The sequence below is a fragment of the Vipera berus genome (assembly GCF_964194415.1).
Source record: "Vipera berus genome assembly, chromosome: 17".
In the NCBI taxonomy this organism is placed as follows: Eukaryota; Metazoa; Chordata; class Lepidosauria; order Squamata; family Viperidae; genus Vipera; species Vipera berus.
In genome coordinates, this window is record NC_138220.1 from 1,316,655 (window position 1) to 1,333,981 (window position 17,327).

The following is a 17,327-nucleotide window of genomic DNA, read 5'->3' on the forward strand; positions in this document are numbered from 1 at the left end:
GGGGGCACTGGAAGAGGAGGGGGCGGCTGACGAGGGGAGCCCCCCCAGGCCTTCCCCTCGGCCCCTTTGGAAGTGGGGGTGCAGCTGCAAGTTGTCCCCTTCCTTCCTTCTTCCTCCCTTACACTCCCACTTCCTCCCTCCTTCCCTTTTCCTTCCTTCCTTCCTTCCTTCCTTCCTTCCTTCCTTCCTTCCTTTTCATCTTTCTTCTCTTTTCCTTTTCCACCTAGTTTGCTTTTCATCCGCCTGGGAGGGGGCAGATGGGGGGGGGGAGCTGCCCAGGAATCCTGAGCCTGTCAAGCTGCCTTCAGACTGGACAAATGCTTGCGGAGGGGGGGCAGGGGGGTCCGGGGGGGGGGGGGCGGGCTAACTCAACCTTCTTTGCTTGCTTTCTTTGCAACGTCCCGGGGAAGGTCTGGATGCTAATCCTTGAGCGTCTAGCGCCCTCTGCTGGCTGCATCCAGGTCACCTGAATGCTGGACAGAAGAGACAGGTGATCCTCTACTTACAACAACTTGTTTAGTGGCTGTTTGAAGTTACAACGGCACTGGAAAAATTGACTTATGGCCGTCTTTCACACTTATGTCCGTCGCAGCATTCCCCTGCGGTCACGGGATCAAGATTCAGACGCTTGGCAACTGACTAGTATTTATGACGGTCACAGCATCCCGGGGTCACTTGATCCCCTTTGGCGACCCTCTGACCAGCCAAGTCAACGGGGGAAGCCGGATTCGCTTAACAACTTCCTCCCTAAGTTAAAACCGCAGGGATTCACTTAACATCCGCCGCAAGAAAAGCCGGGTAAGCCAGACACAGCTAGCAGAGGGCGCTAGATGCTCAAGGATAACCTCAAGCGGACACTAAACTGACCGCTGTAAGCTGTGGACTCCCTGTAAAGACCCACAAAGTCTTTCTCACACCCTCCAGATCGTAAACTCCTCCCCCCCCGCTCTTCCCGAGGGGACTCACCGTCCTGAAACCCCTGTTCGAATCACCCAGGAAATCCGGGAAACCTTTCGTCAATGGTCATTTATTAGATTCATTTGCAAAGGCGGCAGAGAACTCAAGTTTGGTGCGTTCCCTTGAAAACAAAAAATAGAGGGCAGGGGAGAAAAGCAGGGAGGGGGGCCAAGCAGAAGGAGGGAGACCGGCGGGGGGAAGAGGGTTGCAACTCGTCCGTCCCCTGCGTTATCCCTTCGGGGTGCACGAGAGATGGACACCCCCCCCCCCCGAGGTAACACATTCAGACATTTGCATCAGGGAAGAGCAGGAACCCGGAGAATATGCTATCCGACCCTTCTATGCCCCCCAGCAGTGAGTTCTTCTCCGTCGGCTCCAGCCACACCATCTCGCCCTGGGCCACGCGGAGGACCAGCCCGCCAGTGGTCACCTGAAAGGTGTTCAGGGCGTAGTCGCAGAAGGTGACCACGATCTCGCTGCTGGCGCTGCCTCGCCCCTTCTTCAGCTGCAGACACAGGTTGCCCCGAGAGGTGGCATGGTAGGAGAAGTAGTAGATGCCCGGGATCTGGCAGGTGAACTGACCGTAGCGATTGTTGTAGTGGTTACCCACGTTGGTGATGACCCGGTCAAAGCGGACCGGTCGAGCTCGGCTCGGGATAAAAGTGGTACCCCGCGTGGCCGAGAAAGCGGACTGGTGAGAGGCTTTGGCGACCCCGGATTCCCCCTTGGGGCCCCGGGGCCCGGGGGGCCCAGGGGGACCTTTGGCCCCGGTGGGCCCCCGGGGTCCAAATTTCCCTGGGAAACCTGCAGTTCCCGGTTCCCCTACTTCTCCAGCGTCCCGGAAGTCTTCGACTCTTCCAGGTGGGCCTAGAAAAGAGACAAAAAACAAAAAAAGACAGAGCGGTGGATGGGGAAGCTCCACTGTGGCTCCTACTGGGCACTGAGCTCCCCCCCCAGCCTACCTTGTAGGGTTGTTGCTGTGGGTGCAGACTAAGGGGGTGGGTGGGGAAGAAGAACCGGGATTGTAATGGGCTGTGAGAATCCGCTTGAGGGACAGGAGGAAGAGCAGTGGACGGATAAGAGGAGTCTGAGTCCTCGGAAGAAATGTACTTGGAGAAAGCATCTCAGAGAAGATCCCCCCCCTTGTTCTTCTCTGGAAGGGAGGGAGGGAAGGAGGGAGGGAGGGAGGGATGAAGGAGGGAGAATTTTTCTTCTCCTTCTTTCCCATCTCCTTCTCCTCCTTCATCCTCTTCTCCCTCTCCCTCTTCTTATCCTTCTCCTTTTCCACCTCCATCTTTCCTTTCTCCGTCTTCTCCTCGTTTGGGACCGCCGCCAGCAATCTGCCAGCAATTGCAGCGACTGCACGGCCCCGAATGCTAATTATGCCCGTGCTAAGGCAGCTCCTGCAGAACTGATTTGCCCCCCCCCCCATCCTCGAAATCCCATCAAACTTTCTGACAAGCGGTTTGGGCTAAGGGAGGGCAAAGCTTTGCGAAGCTCCTGAGCCGGAGACTTTGTTCGCCCCTGGGGGGGTGCTGTTGCAGTACACCTCCTCCGAGGCAGGGGGCTGGACTAGATGACCCAAGCTCCCTCCCGGCCTTTTCCTTCCCCTGCCTTGGAAGGGAAGGTCTCTGCCCACCTTAAGAGGGTCCTTTAACGGACGGGCTTACCTCGCTCTCCTTTGCTCCCGTCGACTCCATCCTGGCCGTCGGACCCCGGAGCTCCTGGCATACCGGGGGTCCCTGGGATAAGTGGGGGCCCTTGACAGCTGCTGGCCTGGGCCAGCCACGCCGCAGGCAGGCAAAGCATCAGCACCCCCACCGCCACGTTGGCGCTGAGCATCCTGGACGGACACAAAACGGAGACAAAAGAAGAAGAAAACGTTTCTCTTCTCACCCAAGAACTGAAGAAGCTTCTCGGATGAGAAATGAAATGTTTTCCGAGAAAAAACAACCACAGCAGCATGTGGAGATTCTCTGTCATCCGGGTGCCGGTTGTCCCGAAGGTGCTTTTTCCAGGAGGCAACTGGACTTCCCTGTTTCTCTTTGAAGATGTTTCGCTTCTTGTCCGAGAAGCTTCTTCAGCTCTGACTGGACGGCGGGGAGAGGAAGGATTTTGTGAAGCGCTTGTTTGGTTTCCCCAAGGGACAGATCTGCACATGGCTCAATGCACCGGACTGTCTGCAAGGAGGATAAATCCTGCCGTTCCCCACCATCCGAAGAAGCCGAAGAAGCTTCTTGGACGAGAAGCGAAACCTCTTCAAACGAAAGCAAGAAAGTCCAGTTGCTTCTCGGAGAAAAAAAAGCAACTTTGGGACAACCTGGTGGGTCCTTTTGTGGACCCCACCCCCCAAGAATCTGTGATTCACCACTGACATAAACACACACACACACACACACACACACACACATCTTGCAAAGGTGCTGAACTCCACGGCAAAAAATGTCCCCCCCACACACACACAACCCCCCCAAAAAAGGTCATTTTCTTACCTGGCACTTCTTTCTATGCCCTCAAGCTAGCAAGTCTTAGCTGCCACCCGTTGCTGGTCCGCCCGGTGCTGTTGGAAAAGTCAAAAGCGGTTTCCCGGATGGGACACGCGTGTGTGTGCACACACACCTCTGGGCTTCAGGCTGCTGACCTTCCCCCCCCCTCCTTCGTCCAAGTTGTGTTTGCCACAACAAGGAAACTGACCTAAGCTTCTCCTTTCTGCTGGGTGACACCCTCCCTCCCTGTACCCTCATCCGCCTTGCCAGCACTTTCACATCCATCCTTCTCACGGCTGGGGAGGGGGGAAGCAGGATGCGTCTCGGAGTTTTTTCTGCGACCTCTGCAAAAAAAAAAAAAAGGAAGGGGAGTGCTGGGTTCCTGGTGGTTTTTGAGGCTTTGGGTCTTATTCCCTCTTTTCTCTGGCTCGGGGGTGGGGGGGTGGGGAGCATTTTGCAATCCGAAGCAGCGTGTCTTTGACATCTCAGAGAACTTTAATTTTGCTTGGTGTGCAAATGCCAAAGGTTCCCAGCCAGCCAAAGGGAGGCGGAGGGTGACAACTGCAAAATGGTGGGAGAAAAAGAGAAAGAAAGAAAGAAAGAAAGAAAGAAAGAAAGAAAGAAAGAAAGAAAGAAAGAAAGAAAGAAAGAAAGAAAGAAAGAAAGAAAGAAAAAAAGAAAGAAGATAGATAAATAGATAGATAGATAGATAGATAGATAGATAGATAGATAGATAGATAGATAGATAGATAGATAGATAGATAGATAGATAGATAGATGGATAGATGATAGGGATGATCTTGATATACATATATATATACTGTATATATATACATATATATATATATATATATACATATATATATGTGTGTGTGTGTGTGTGTGTGTATAAATTGTTTTAAATGTTTGTTTTAATTTTGTGCTATTTATATGTTTCAGCTTTTAAAATTTTTGTATTCCAGTTTTCTTATGCTGGTTTCTGACTGTAATAAATATTTGATTGCTTGATCGGCTGATTTGGGTGTCTGTGTTATTCAACTCTGAACCAAAATTAATAAACTTCAGAAACCGCCTGAACTCTAATGGGATGAGAAATTGCAACGCAGTCAGAGTTCTTCGTTGAGCGGGGTGCAAAATCAGGTGCCACTTCAGAGGGGCTCAACGCAGGAGAGAGAACTTGGGGCTCAGATTTCGAATGGTTCATCCTTAAACCATCCAGGTCACCCAAGTGAGTCATTTATTTCATTTATTCATACACTGTATATACTGTATATTTGCATAATGTAATGCCCTAAATTGCTGATTCTCAACCTTGGCAAGTTTAAGCGGGGTGGGCTTCAACTCCCAGAATCCCCCAGCCATTCTTTTAGCAACCTTTTAAGATTGGTGGACTCCAATTCCCAGAATCCCCCGGCCATTCTTTTAGCAACCTTTTAAGATTGGTGGACTCCAATTCCCAGAATCCCCCAGCCATTCTTTTAGCAACCTTTTAAGATTGGTGGACTCCAATTCCCAGAATCCCCCGGGCATTATTTTGGCAACTTTCTAAAGATGGGTGGGCTTCAACTCCCAGAATCCCCCCCCCAGCCAGCATAGCTTGGCAATTCTGGCAGTTGAAGTCCACCCGTCTTAAACTGGGCAACGTCGAGACGCATTCCCGCGGGAAGCAATGGCGGACAAGCAAATCAAAGACAACTTGACTGTTGTTGTTTTTGGTTTTTTTTTTCAATCACAGTTACAAACTCTTTATTTTATCTTATTTTTCGCAAAGCGGAAGAGACCTGGAATGAGAGCAAAGCGAGGGGAAGATCCAGAAGGAGCCTCCTTGTCGGCTCGCGAGCCAAGGTGCCTACCCCGGGAAAGTTACTCAGGGAAAAGCAGGAAGCCGGAGAAGACGCTGTCGGCCCCCGCCACGCCAACCATGCCGTTGTAGTCGTTGACCGCCAGCCAGACCTGGTCTCCGGCTTGCAACTGGAGCAAGATCCCTCCGGAGCTGACTTGCTTGGGGTTGGAGAGATGGTCGCAGAAGCTGGCCTTCTTCTCCCGGTTCTGATACAGGTTGACGCAGAGGTTGGACGTCAAGGAGGTGTGGAAGACGAAGTAGTAGACGCCCGGGATACGGCACGTGAACTTGCCCGTGGTGGTATCGTAATCGTGGTAGGTGTTGGTGATGTTGCCGTGGAAGACCACCGGGGCGTTCTTCACCGGATGCTGGTGGGTCTGGCGCTTGACCGAGAAGGCCGATTGGTACATGAGCTTGTGGCCACCAGGATCTCCGGCCTCACCTCGTTCACCTTTGGGACCGACGTCTCCCGGGGCACCGGGAGCCCCCCGAGGTCCGTTTTTCCCCGGCAGACCAGAAAAACCGGGAGGGCCTGGTTCTCCTTTGGGTCCGTGGCTTCCAGGGAGGGCTGGAGGACCTAGTGGTGGGAGACAAGGTCAGTTGGAAGCGGGGGGAACATCAGCCAGCTAATCTGCAACTTACTACCATAACAGAGTTGGAAGGAGCTTGGAGGTCCTCTAGTCCACCCCACTGCTCAAGCAGACCATATACCCTTCCAGACAAACGGCTGTCCAGTCTCTTCTTGAAAGCCTCCACTCACAATTTCTGGTGGCAAGTAGTTCCACTGTTTAATTATTCTCACTGTCAGGAAGTTTCTCCTTACTTCCAGCTTGCTTCTCGCCTTGATTAGTTTCCATCTGTTGTTTGTTGTCCTGCCTTCAGGCGCTTTGGAGAATAGGTGGGAACCCCCCCTCCCCTCTTCTCTAGGGCAGCCCCTCAGAGATTGGGTTTGGGGTTTATTTATCTGAAATTCACCTCTGTCCTTTGTTTTTCCCACCTATTTTCCTATTTATGATACGCAGTCATCATAAATAGCCATGGCAATGAGGGTCCAGCCAGACTTGCAGAAAGATTGGCAGAGGCAACCTCAGCTCTTTTATGACTCATGGACTTCAACTCCCAGAATTCCTGAGCTGGCTGGCTCGTCCATGAGTCATAAAAGAGCCGAGGTTGCCTACCCCTGACCCAGATTGTTAAAATGAGGAGGGGGCAAACAGGAGTTACTAACCTGGTTCTCCTTTGGATCCCTTATAACCATCTCGGCCATCTTTCCCTGGAGGTCCCGGGACTCCGGGGAGACCCGGTGCCCCGTAGACATAACTTAGGGGATCTGCTGCCCAGCAGGGATCTCCCAGGATCAAAAGGAAGAAGAGCCAGACCAGCATCCTCGCCCGTGTCCTGCCCATCCTGCAGGGAGATAGGATCAAGCCATGGTTGTTGTTTGTTTTTGCAAACTTGGCCATTTAAAAATATGTGGACTTCGACTGCCAGAATTCCCAACTGGAAAGTCCCAAAATGTGGACCGTGGAATTCTGGCAGTCGAAGTCCACACATCTGAAAATTGCTAAGATTGACAAACATTTAAAAAGGAAAGCTTTTACTGGGGTAAAACCAACAGAGTGTTGGTTAAGAACTTAATAATAGAGATAATAATAACAACAACAATAACAATGGAAAAAGAGGGAATGGAAGGGAAGGAAAGGAAAGTGAGAAAGAGAAGAAAAAGAAAGGAAAGGAAAGATTGGGGTAACCTGATTATTCTTCCCCAAACCTCAATCCTTCTGCCTTACAGGGAATTATAAATGCTTTTGTCAAGAATAAATTAATTTCCCAGCTGATCTGCCAATCGCTTCCCCCCTCCGTTTCCAAATTCTGCTGGGCTCCTCCAGTTTTTCGAGAGGAACCAACTGCTGTGCCTTCCCTAGAGAGAAAGATTTATTTCCTGAACCTTTGAAAAAAGACAGAAAATTCTCTGGGGAGGGTCTCTTACCTCTTAGGGACTAGATGGGGTCCTAGCAGATCTGCAAGCAACAGGAATTAAACAGTGGCCGGCTTGTTCAGGGCAGAAGAATCGGCTTGCAGCATCATCAGACTTCATGAGGAAGTTGGTGGTCTCCAAAGAAAAAAAAAATAAGGAACTAGTCCACCACATTGTGTGTTTCTCTGTTGAATCTAAAACCTCAGCATCAACACTTTTGCTGCCTTGTAACCAGATAATTTCAATCTTCCCCTTCCCCGGAGATGAACAAGAGCAGGAGAGATTTAGCGGAAAATCTGAATTCAGCAATGAAAACTACTCACCAGGTGGCCTACCTCCTAGGAATGTTGTGAAGGTGTAGGCAGGGTGCCCTTGCTTGAGCAAGGGGTTGGACTAGAAGACCTCCAAGGTCCCTTCCAGCACTAGGATTCTATCTTCAATCAAACGGCTGTCCGATCTTTTTTTTTTTAACCTCCAGCGATTAAGCACCCACAATTTCTGGTGGCAAGTCGTTCCACTGATTAATTGTTCTAGCTGTCAGGAAATTTCCCCTTAGCTCTAGGTTGCTCCAAAAGGCAAGTCTTTGCATTAATTAAGGTAAAGGTAAAGGTTCCCCCGCACATGCGTGCTAGTCGTTTCCGACTCTAGGGGCCGGTGCTCATCTCCGATTCAAAGCCGAAGAGCCAGCGCTTGTCCGAGGACGTCTCCATGGTCATGTGGCCGGCATGACTGGACGCCAGAGGCGCACGGAGCGCTGTTACCTTCCCACTGTGGTGGTCCCTATTTTTCTACTTGCATTTTTAACGTGCTTTCGAACTGCTAGGTTGGCAGAAGCTGGGACGTGTAACGGGCTCACTCTGCTACGCGGCACTCGGGATTCGACCCGCCAAACTGCCGACCTTCTGATCGACAAGCTCAGCGTCCTAACCCACTGAGCCACCGCATCCCTTTTTTTTGCATTAATTAGTCAGCGATAAATATAATTAAAGCAATCCATAGCGCATCAGTGCTTCCAGGTCAGAAGAAGATTGTGAAGAAGCCAATAATTTAAATTATTTTAATATAAGCTTATTATGGAGAGATTGGTTATAGGCCCGACGGGTGAAATTCACAGGTCTTGTGGAGAGGGGTGAATTAACTTTTTCCGATTAGAGAAATTATCTTCACTAAACAGAATAATGGAATAACGGAACTGGAGGGGACCTTGGAGGTCATCTAGTCCAACCCCCCTGCTCAAGCAGGAGACAAGTGGCTCTCCAATCTCTTCTTCAAAACCTCCATTGATGGAGTATTTATTGATGGCTGTGACAGACATTTTCCGCAAATGTCTGTAATTGATTGATTTCAGGCTGTGTTCTCCAGGAAAAAAAATTCCGAAAAATGGAATGTTAAAAATCCTCAAATGGAAGGGTTGGAAGGGAGCTTGAAGGTCACCTAGTCCATCCCCTCCCTGCCATTATTACAGCATCCCTGATGGGCAGCTGTCAAGCTGTCCTCCTTTAAAATAGCTTTTGCCACCAGGACCTTTGATCTGATCTCTCCTCCCCACCGAAAACTCCTCCTTTTATGTCCATTTCATAGAATGAGCGTAAGGGACCTTGGTGGTCATCCAGTCTAACCCCAGGCAGGAATTCGAATTAGTTTATAAAATCTGGGATGGTAAGATTGGACGGGACATGGGGGGGAGGGGTGTCATCTAATCCAGTGCTCCCCAAACTTTTTCCTTTTTTATTCTTTCTCAGAAAATTTTATCGACCTTCAAGAACCCATCGTACGCTCCTTTCTTCAGCATCGTCATAACTTTGAACCCACGGCCTGAACTCGAAAGTACAATATTAATTTCATTGTATTCATAATTTTATAGATCAGTGGCACTGTGTGCTGCTTTTAAAATAATTCACCGTTCTGGGGTTTTTATATTTTCACACACGTTATATGTTGTGTCTAAGAATTTTATGCACCAGCCTGCAATGTGTTAACGCTATACAAAAAAATGAATAAACTTATGTCTAGGTGTTATTAACCATGTAGTATTCTGTTCTGTTCTAAATAACAATTGCAGTTCTCTCCTTCCTCCCTCCCTCCTTTTTCCTTCCTTCCTTCCTTCCTTCCTTCCTTCCTTCCTTCCTTCCTTCCTTCCTTCCTTCCTTCCTCCCTCTTTCTTTCTTTCTTTCTTTCTTTCTTTCTTTCTTTCTTTCTTTCTTTCTTTCTTTCTTTCTTTCTTTCTTTCTTTCTTTCTTTCTTTCTTTCTTTCTTTCTCCCCCCCCTAAAGCCCCTCTCCCACACGGCGCAAGGTCCACCACCATGAATTTATCAGCAGACGTTTGACCTTGAGAAGATTTTTATTTGGCAGCAGCTAGGAGGGGAACCTGCCTCTCAATCTGTCGGTCAGGCCCAGGCCTCCCTCACAGGGGCAGCGTTGCCAAGCGAAGCATTGCGTTCAGCCAAAGGGGGCGTTCTGGGTCAAGCCTTGGTGGGGAACAAGAGGAAGCCACTGAAGACGCTGTCGGCGTCCGAGCCCTTGTAGATGCTGGACCCCCCCGGGGGGTCGCTGTCCAGCCACACCTGGTCCCCTTGGGCCAGCTGCAGGACGCTGCCCCCCGAGTTGACCTGCAACAGCCCCTGGCTCTGGTCGCAGAAGGTGGCCACTGCGCTGTCCCGCTGCATCAGCTGCAGGCAGAGGCTGCCCTTGGAGACTACCTGGAAGGTGAAGTAGTAGTAGCCGGGCACCCGGCAGCTGAATTTCCCCGTCTGGGTGCTATAGGCGTTGTCCTGGTTGGTGATGCTGTGGTCAAAGACCACGGTTTTGGGGGACAGCCCGGGGGAGGGGTCCTTGCGAGAAGCCGAGAAGGCTGTCTTGGGCTGGTCCTGAACGTTGCCCACTTGGCCCTTGGGGCCCCGATCCCCCACTGGCCCAGGGGGGCCCATGGGGCCGTCCAGGCCTCGGAAACCTTGGTTGCCTGGCTGCCCCGGAAGACCGGGATCCCCCGGTTCGCCTTTCGGGCCCCGGATTCCGCTGCTCCGGGTCCCCATCCCTGCAAGGAAAGAAGAGAGGAAAAATCAGGGGGGGAAGGGTCCTCGGGAGGTCTTCTAGCCCAACCCCCCACTCGAGCGGGGTCAAGGGGCGTCAGAATTGATTGTGAGGAAGCCAACATTTGGAATTATTTTGATGTAAGATTATTATGGATATTAGGCACGAATTCCAGGATGGAGATGGGGTTTGGGACTCCAGGCTTCTTCCCCCCCGTTGAAAGAAAGGGGCCGTGTCCCCCAATAGTAGCAACGGGCAGTCGGAAACAATGCCGTGAAACGGCATGCAGGTAGCCCTCAGTGAGTTTGGCCCCATTTTACAACCTTTCTTGCCACGGTTGTTAAGAGAATCACTGTAGTGTTAAGTTAGTCACACGGTCATTAAGCAGATACAGGTCCCCTGCCCATTTTTTGCTTTTTTTGCATTTTTGCTTCCTTGTTTATGCTTTGCTTTGCTTTATTCTTGGCTGCGATTATTATTATTATTATTATTATTATTATTATTATTATTATTATTATTATTATTATTATTATTATTATTTTATTTACCTGGTGCACCCATGTCTCCTTTTTGGCCCGGCCTTCCACTCCTCCCTGGGGCTCCTGGGTGCCCGTCTCTGCCCTTGGGTGCTTGGCAGACGTTCTGCTGAGGGGCCACAATATCCAGGGTCACGATCAACGCAGCGAGGGCCAACCACGAGCGGCCTGCCATCTTGACTCTGTGGCAGAGAAGAGGGTGAGAGAACCTCGTTCCCCGCCTCCTCTTTTTCTCCTTCTTGGGGAGGGGGAAGGAAGTGCCCACCACCCAGAGGTTTCTCACACTCTGCCAGCCATGGAACCATTTTCAAGGCTTCCATTCGCAAAGCCAGGCTGTCTATTTTCTGACAAGCCACTTTGAGCTACAACTGTTGGGAAGAAGGCTAGAAATGAAACCCCATTTTGTCCTGAATTGTCCAGTAGGGGGTTGGGCTGGATGACCTCTGAGGTCCCTTCCAAACTCTGTCATTCTCTCCGTTATTCTGTCATTCTCTCATTCTGGGAGTTGAAGCCCACCCACCCATCCTAAAGTTATCAGGGCTGAGGAACCTCTTGCTGGGCAGAAAATCCAGGAGAACCTCAACAGATTTCCTACAGATGGACCTCCACCTTTCCTTCCAACCATCTGGTGAACAAGAAGGATTGTCCATCAGGGGCAAAGTTGGGGAATAAAGTTGAAATCGAATTGAAGTCCCTTCCGGAAGGAGACTCTAAAATGCCACTTACCTGCCTGGAAAAAAAAGACGATCCAGACCAGATTTCTGGAGACAAATGTCTCCCTTTGCTGAGTGCAGGAACGGACAACCGGATGGAGGAGGTTGGCTGAGTAAGGCAGCACAAAGTTTCCCTTCCTCCTTTCCCCTTGCAATTGCTTCCTCTTCCTCGCAGCCCCCACCGGCCCCCAGCAAATTGGGTCCATCGCCTCCTCCTTCCACGGAGAAGGGGGAACTCACGAAACCTGCAGACACAGAAACGGGCTACTGACTTATGGACTGGCATTGCAGTTATTCCTACAAAATACGGTGGAGATGTTTCTACCTGATTTTGTATACATCAATAGTGTTAAGAATTGTAATTGTTTAATGAGAGGGAAAGGGGGGAAAAATAGGGGGAAGAAAGGAAGATCAAGGGAAAAATACTGGATGGTGCAGTACTGAATAGATTCACACTGAAGAAGTTAACGTTAAATGCGTGAACCCAGACCACATGTTTACTAAGCTTTAAAGATTGTAATTTTTTTAAAAAATTACTAATATATATATATATATATATATATATATATATATATATATATATATATATATAGTTTCTAGAAAGAGTGCAGAGAAGAGCAACAAAGATGATTAGGGGGCTGGAGGCTACAACGTATGAAGAACGGTTGCAGGAATTGGGGATGGCTAGTTTAATGAAAAGAAGGATTAAGGGGAACATGATAGCAGTCTTCCAAAATTTGAGGGGCTGCCTTAAAGAACAGGGGGGTGGGTTTCCCGCCTTTTCTCCAAAGCACCTGAAGGCAGGACAAGAAACAACGGATGGAAATTAAATCAAGGAGAGAAGCGACCTGGAACTAAGGAGAAACTTCCTGACAGTGAGGACAATCAACCAGTGCAATGGAAGTTGCCTCCAGAAGTTGTGGCTGCTCCAACACTGGAGGTTTTTAAGAAGAGACTGGACAACCATTTGTCTGAAATGGTATACGGTCTCCTACCTAAGCAGGGGGTCAGACTAGAAGACCTCCAAGGTCCCTTCCATCCTTATGGTTCTATGTTCTTACAATAAAGTAGAATTAACTTATCTGCTCGTGTTTCCTGTCCAGCGTATCAGATATGGCTGCTATGTTGTAAGTCTAGAGATACAATTATCCCCCTCGTCCTTTATAACCTAATAAACGAGGGTCTCTTCCGAGCCCATTGTTTAGCTGAGGGCTACACAGTCTCTTATCTTGTAAAACGACATTATCAGAATCTTGCAAGTCTTATTTTGATCGCTTAATGACCTGGCAAGATATAAAGTCCGGCGCGTATGAACTGTGGCAAGGCCAAACAAGATGGAAAACATCTTGCTGAACAAAGCTGAACAAAGCTTTAATCCTCATTGTTATTATTTATTTACTGTCTCCTGACCAGTTTTGATGAAGCAACAGCGAAAGGAACAGAGGCCTTCTGCTTTTCGGCTGGAAAACAAATTCCTTCCTTTTTTTCTGACCCAGCCAATTTTCATCACTCTGCAATTTTTTGATCTCGTGCAATGCAACCAGAGATAAATGAAAGCACCCAACAGATTGGGGGAATTTTTTTTTAAAAAAGGAAGAGGACACTTTGGCGGGGGGGGGGAAGAGTGCCTTGCATCTGCCCTTCCAGTTTTGGGTGTGTGTGTGGGGGGGTCAAACCTCTAGGCTGCATTGGCGAAATCAGCTTTGGTGGCGTTGTGTAAAGAGGGAAACCAGCGCTGATCATGTGCAGATTGCTCCCAATAAAAACTATTCGCTATTTTTTTTTAATTAGGCCCTTTTCTATTTTAAATTTTATTAAAAATAGGTTGGGAAGGGAAGATCTGGGGACCACCCATAAAAAGGAAAATGTCAGATCTAAGAAGACAAAATCAAACCGACTGCAAGAAGAAAAGTAAACTGCGGCATCTTAACTTTCTGTGCAATCATAGAATGAAGACTTGGAAGGATCCTTAAGATCATCTAGTCTGGTGTTCCTCAATTTTTTTTTCCTGTTTTTGCATTTTTGCTTCATGCACTGGCATTTCTTCTGTCCAGCAGGGGGCGCTCTTTCTCTAACCTACAAATGGTGAGATCTATTTATCTGTCTATCTATCTCAGGAGTCCCGCATGGAAAATCCGCTAGATTCAGAATTAAAATATCCTGAAAGAGGAAGATTTTGCTCTGCAGAAAAGATGGCCTGCGCCCGCCTTGCGAGTTGTGTTCCAGCTTTGTGATCAGCCGCCATCCCATCCCACAATAAAAACACACAAATAGAAAATCTTTCTTTCCAAGAAAAAGGAAACTCAATTGATGCTTGTATGTCCCTTCTTCAGCACAGATCTGAATTCTATTCCTTACAGGGTTCAAAGATATAACGGGGTTGGACTAGATGACCTCCAAGGTCCCTTCCAACTCTGTTATTTTGCTATTTTCTGTTATTCCGAGTGGAGATTCTCAAAAAACCCCACCACTCTTGACATGTTCAGTCTCCGGTACATCTTCACTGATGCCAGTCAAAGCTGGCAAAATTGGGCTAAATCTTGAGCTGGCCCCGAGGGAGGCCAAGGGACCGAGGCTGTAAAACCCTCATTCAAGACAAGGAAGGGTCAGTCTGGGTTCGTCCAGCCCAGCAATCATGATTAAAATTGCTACCCGGGGATTCACGGTGAACTTTTGAATCCAGCGCGGAGGGACGGGTTGGCGCCGGCCTCATTTCCATTCGCGGTGCTCTGAAGAATTCCCTCCGGGTTGATTCCCCCCCCCCCCCGCTCTCATTTACTGGCACATTTGCAATTTGCTAGTTTGGTAATTAATTCCACGGCTTGCTAGGATCTAATGCCAGGATGGGGAGGGTGGGTGGAGGTGGCTAAGAAGAAAGGAAGGTGGAAAGAGAGGGATAGAAAGATACGCTCACCTGGCCTGGCCTGGTCTCTCTTCTCTTCTGCATTTTTTGCATTCTATTCTATTCTATTCTATTCTATTCTATTCTATTCTATTCTATTCTATTCTATTCTATTCTATTCTATTCTATTCTATTCTATTCTTGCCTTCTGGTCCTTCTGCGGTGGTCGTAAGTGTGAAAAACGATCCCTTTTTACATTGCCGTTGTAACTTTGAACAGTCACTAAAAAACTGCCGTTAAGTCGAGGATGTCCTGTAGATTCATACGATGTTAGCCAGAGAAAAATAACTTCAGTTTGGGGCAATTGACTCAGGTTTGCGTAGGGGGTAAGCATCCTTCAGGCAGCCAAGGCCCCCATGCCCAGCTGAGGGGCTGAGCTTGACCTCCTGAGGTGGACCCGGAAGGCCAGCCCTGCACCCCCCCCTCAGGAGCCACGTGAAGAGAGGTATTTGGGGAGCATTTTTGGGAGCCCCCCCCGTCCCTTCTCCCCGACACGCAGCTAATGGAGCCACCCCCCCGCTGTGGTTCTGTGCCAGTGGCTAATTTAGTGGAAAGGCCTCCTGTGAAGCGACAAGGGTGCCTCCTCCATAAAAGCCTTCTTCTCCAGGCAGAGCGGGAAAGTCACTGGCGGAAGGCGGGTCTGGCCTGAGCGGATTTTGCCCTGAGCTGGGGCACCGCTGCCCCACCGATGGCTGCAGGGCAAGGGGACGCTCGGGGGGGGGGCCTGGAGGAAGAGGAGGAGGAGGAGGAGGAGGAGGAAGAGGCTACCCAGGACAGGTGAGTCCCGGCATCTAATTCCAGATAGGTGAGTCACACTAGGAGGAAGGAAGGAAGGAAGGAAGGAAGGAAGGAAGGAAGGAAGGAAGAGACAAAGAAAGAAAGAAAGAAAGAAAGAAAGAAAGAAAGAAAGAAAGAAAGAAAGAAAGAAAGAAAGAAAGAAAGAAGGAAGGGAGAGAAAGAAAGAAAGAAAGAAAGAAAAAGAAAGGAAGGAAGGAAGGAAGGAAGGAAGGAAGGAAGGAAGGAAGGAAGGAAGGAAGGAAGGGAGGGAGGGAGGGAGGAAATCCTGAAACCGTTCTCCATTATGTTTCAGTCTCCAGGCCTTTAATCATCCTAGTTGCTCTTCTTGAAAAGGCTCCGCGCAGGGTGTCAGCTGTTCCGAGACAGGCTGCCTTTTGCAATTGACCGATGGGGATTTTCTCAATGCTGAGAGTGTTTAAGGGGTGCTCCGTTTGTCTGAAATGGCCTAGGCTAGGCTAGGGTCTCCCGCTTGAGCAGGGGGTTGGACTAGAAGACCTCCGAGGTCCCTTCCAACTCTGACTAAATGCAGAGAGCATGTATTTGGCTGCAAACGGGCCCGCTAAACTTAAAAGGCAGGGGGCTTTCTCTGCTCAGCCAAGGCAAGAATCAGGGAAAGGCTGAGAGCAGCTGGGATTAAGGAGATGTTTGACAACTATTCTGCTCTAAGCTGATCAGAGGGAGATCCCTCTGCATACCGATCAAATCTCCAGATACAAGGCCGTGATTTTCAATTGCCTCTGTTAGGTTCCTCGCCGACTTTTCAAAGCCTTTGAGGATTTGTTGAAGGAGACTCGCAAAAAATATAACACAAACAAACAAAAAAACCACAGCAATTTGGGAAGCCCAACAACAAGCAACGTCTTCTAGCCTTTAAAAATGGACAGAAATCTTTTTTTGGGGAGGGGATGTCCGGTTTTGGAAAAAAATGGGAGGGTGGTGGAATTTTTGCAAGTGTGTGTGTGTGTGTGTGTGTGTATCTCTCTGTGTGTGTTTGTGTGATTTTCCTGCCTCGAAATATTTCTTCTGCAGCGTTCCTGATTTCCCTTCCTTCCCTTAAATATATTGATTGATTTTTAACCAGCCAGAGGGCGGCAATTAAAACCATCAAAATGAGAAATGGCTCGGATTGCAAAGAGCGAATTCTAATTTGCAGACAAAAACAACATCGGATGGCGGAGATCCGAGCAGCAGAGACGCAAATGGCAAAGGAAAAAAAAAAATTGGAGAAGGAACTCTGCTCATGTTCAGAGGAGACAGAGCCAGGCAGGCCGTGGAAGAATGGAAAGACAACGTCAGGGAAACTTTGTGGTGGGTGCTCTAAGACTGGAGGTTTTTAAGAAGAGATTGGACAACTATTTGTCCGAAAAAGTCTAGGGTCCCCTGCTTGAGCAGGGGGGTTGGACTAGATGACCTCCGAGGTCCCTTCCAACTCTGTTATTCTGTCTTTATGTCTCAAGGCTCACGGAAAAGGAGATCCTCCTTTTCTCAAGGCTCATGGAAAAAGGGGGGGTCTCTCTGTCCTTTCAGCTTCCTTCCCCCCCACCCGTGAGGATGTGACAGCCCTTGTCTTAGTCATGATGGATCATGATTATAATTCTTGGCGTGTGCCGGCTTTTCTGCCACTTCAGCAGCAGAGTTTCAAACCCAGACGCGGCGGCCCTTGTGATGTGTCTGTTTGAGAAAACACCGCTCTTCTCCTTCTTTCTTTCTTTCTTTCTTTCTTTCTTTCTTTCTTTCTTTCTTTCTTCTTTCTTTCTTTCCTTTCTTTCTTTCTTTCTTTCTTTTCTTTCTTTTTCTTTGGGTGGAAAGTTCCAGTTGGTGTTGTAGATCTGAAAAGGAAAGGAAAGGAAAAGAAGGGGGGGGGGGAAGACAAGAAAAGAAAGGAAAGGAAAAGGAAAGAAAAGAACAAAACCACACCATGACACAGTGGCACAAGGGAGAAGGTTTTATACCCAAAGGGCTGCCAGGCTTCTTCCCTGAGCATGGGGGAAGAGCAGGACCTGGCAGCGTGCCGGCCTTTAGAACTGCCCATCAAATCTCTCTTAGGATCCCCCCGGGGGTCTCTTTTCCGTGCCACTGGTCT

At 49.0% G+C, this 17,327-nt stretch overlaps 3 protein-coding genes across 3 annotated transcripts; all 3 read right to left on the minus strand.

The window, feature by feature from the left end:
* Positions 1-1,007: 1,007 nt before the first annotated feature.
* Positions 1,008-3,645, minus strand: C1QB (complement C1q B chain). Its single transcript, XM_081341445.1, has 3 exons — positions 3,450-3,645; positions 2,628-2,800; positions 1,008-1,824 (listed from the first exon to the last, which is right to left on the minus strand). The coding sequence occupies exons 2-3, from the start codon at positions 2,797-2,799 to the stop codon at positions 1,241-1,243; spliced, it is 756 nt and encodes a 251-aa protein (XP_081197571.1). The 5' UTR covers position 2,800; positions 3,450-3,645; the 3' UTR covers positions 1,008-1,240.
* A 1,499-nt stretch (positions 3,646-5,144) lies between these two features.
* C1QC (complement C1q C chain) lies at positions 5,145-7,455 on the minus strand. Its single transcript, XM_081341447.1, has 3 exons — positions 7,277-7,455; positions 6,515-6,693; positions 5,145-5,863 (listed from the first exon to the last, which is right to left on the minus strand). Exons 2-3 carry the CDS (start codon positions 6,690-6,692, stop codon positions 5,307-5,309), a joined length of 735 nt encoding a protein of 244 aa, XP_081197573.1. The 5' UTR covers position 6,693; positions 7,277-7,455; the 3' UTR covers positions 5,145-5,306.
* Positions 7,456-9,587: 2,132 nt separating this feature from the next.
* On the minus strand, positions 9,588-11,697 carry C1QA (complement C1q A chain). The gene is made up of 3 exons (XM_081341446.1): positions 11,558-11,697; positions 10,844-11,013; positions 9,588-10,299 (listed from the first exon to the last, which is right to left on the minus strand). Exons 2-3 carry the CDS (start codon positions 11,004-11,006, stop codon positions 9,728-9,730), a joined length of 735 nt encoding a protein of 244 aa, XP_081197572.1. The 5' UTR covers positions 11,007-11,013; positions 11,558-11,697; the 3' UTR covers positions 9,588-9,727.
* Positions 11,698-17,327: the final 5,630 nt, after the last annotated feature.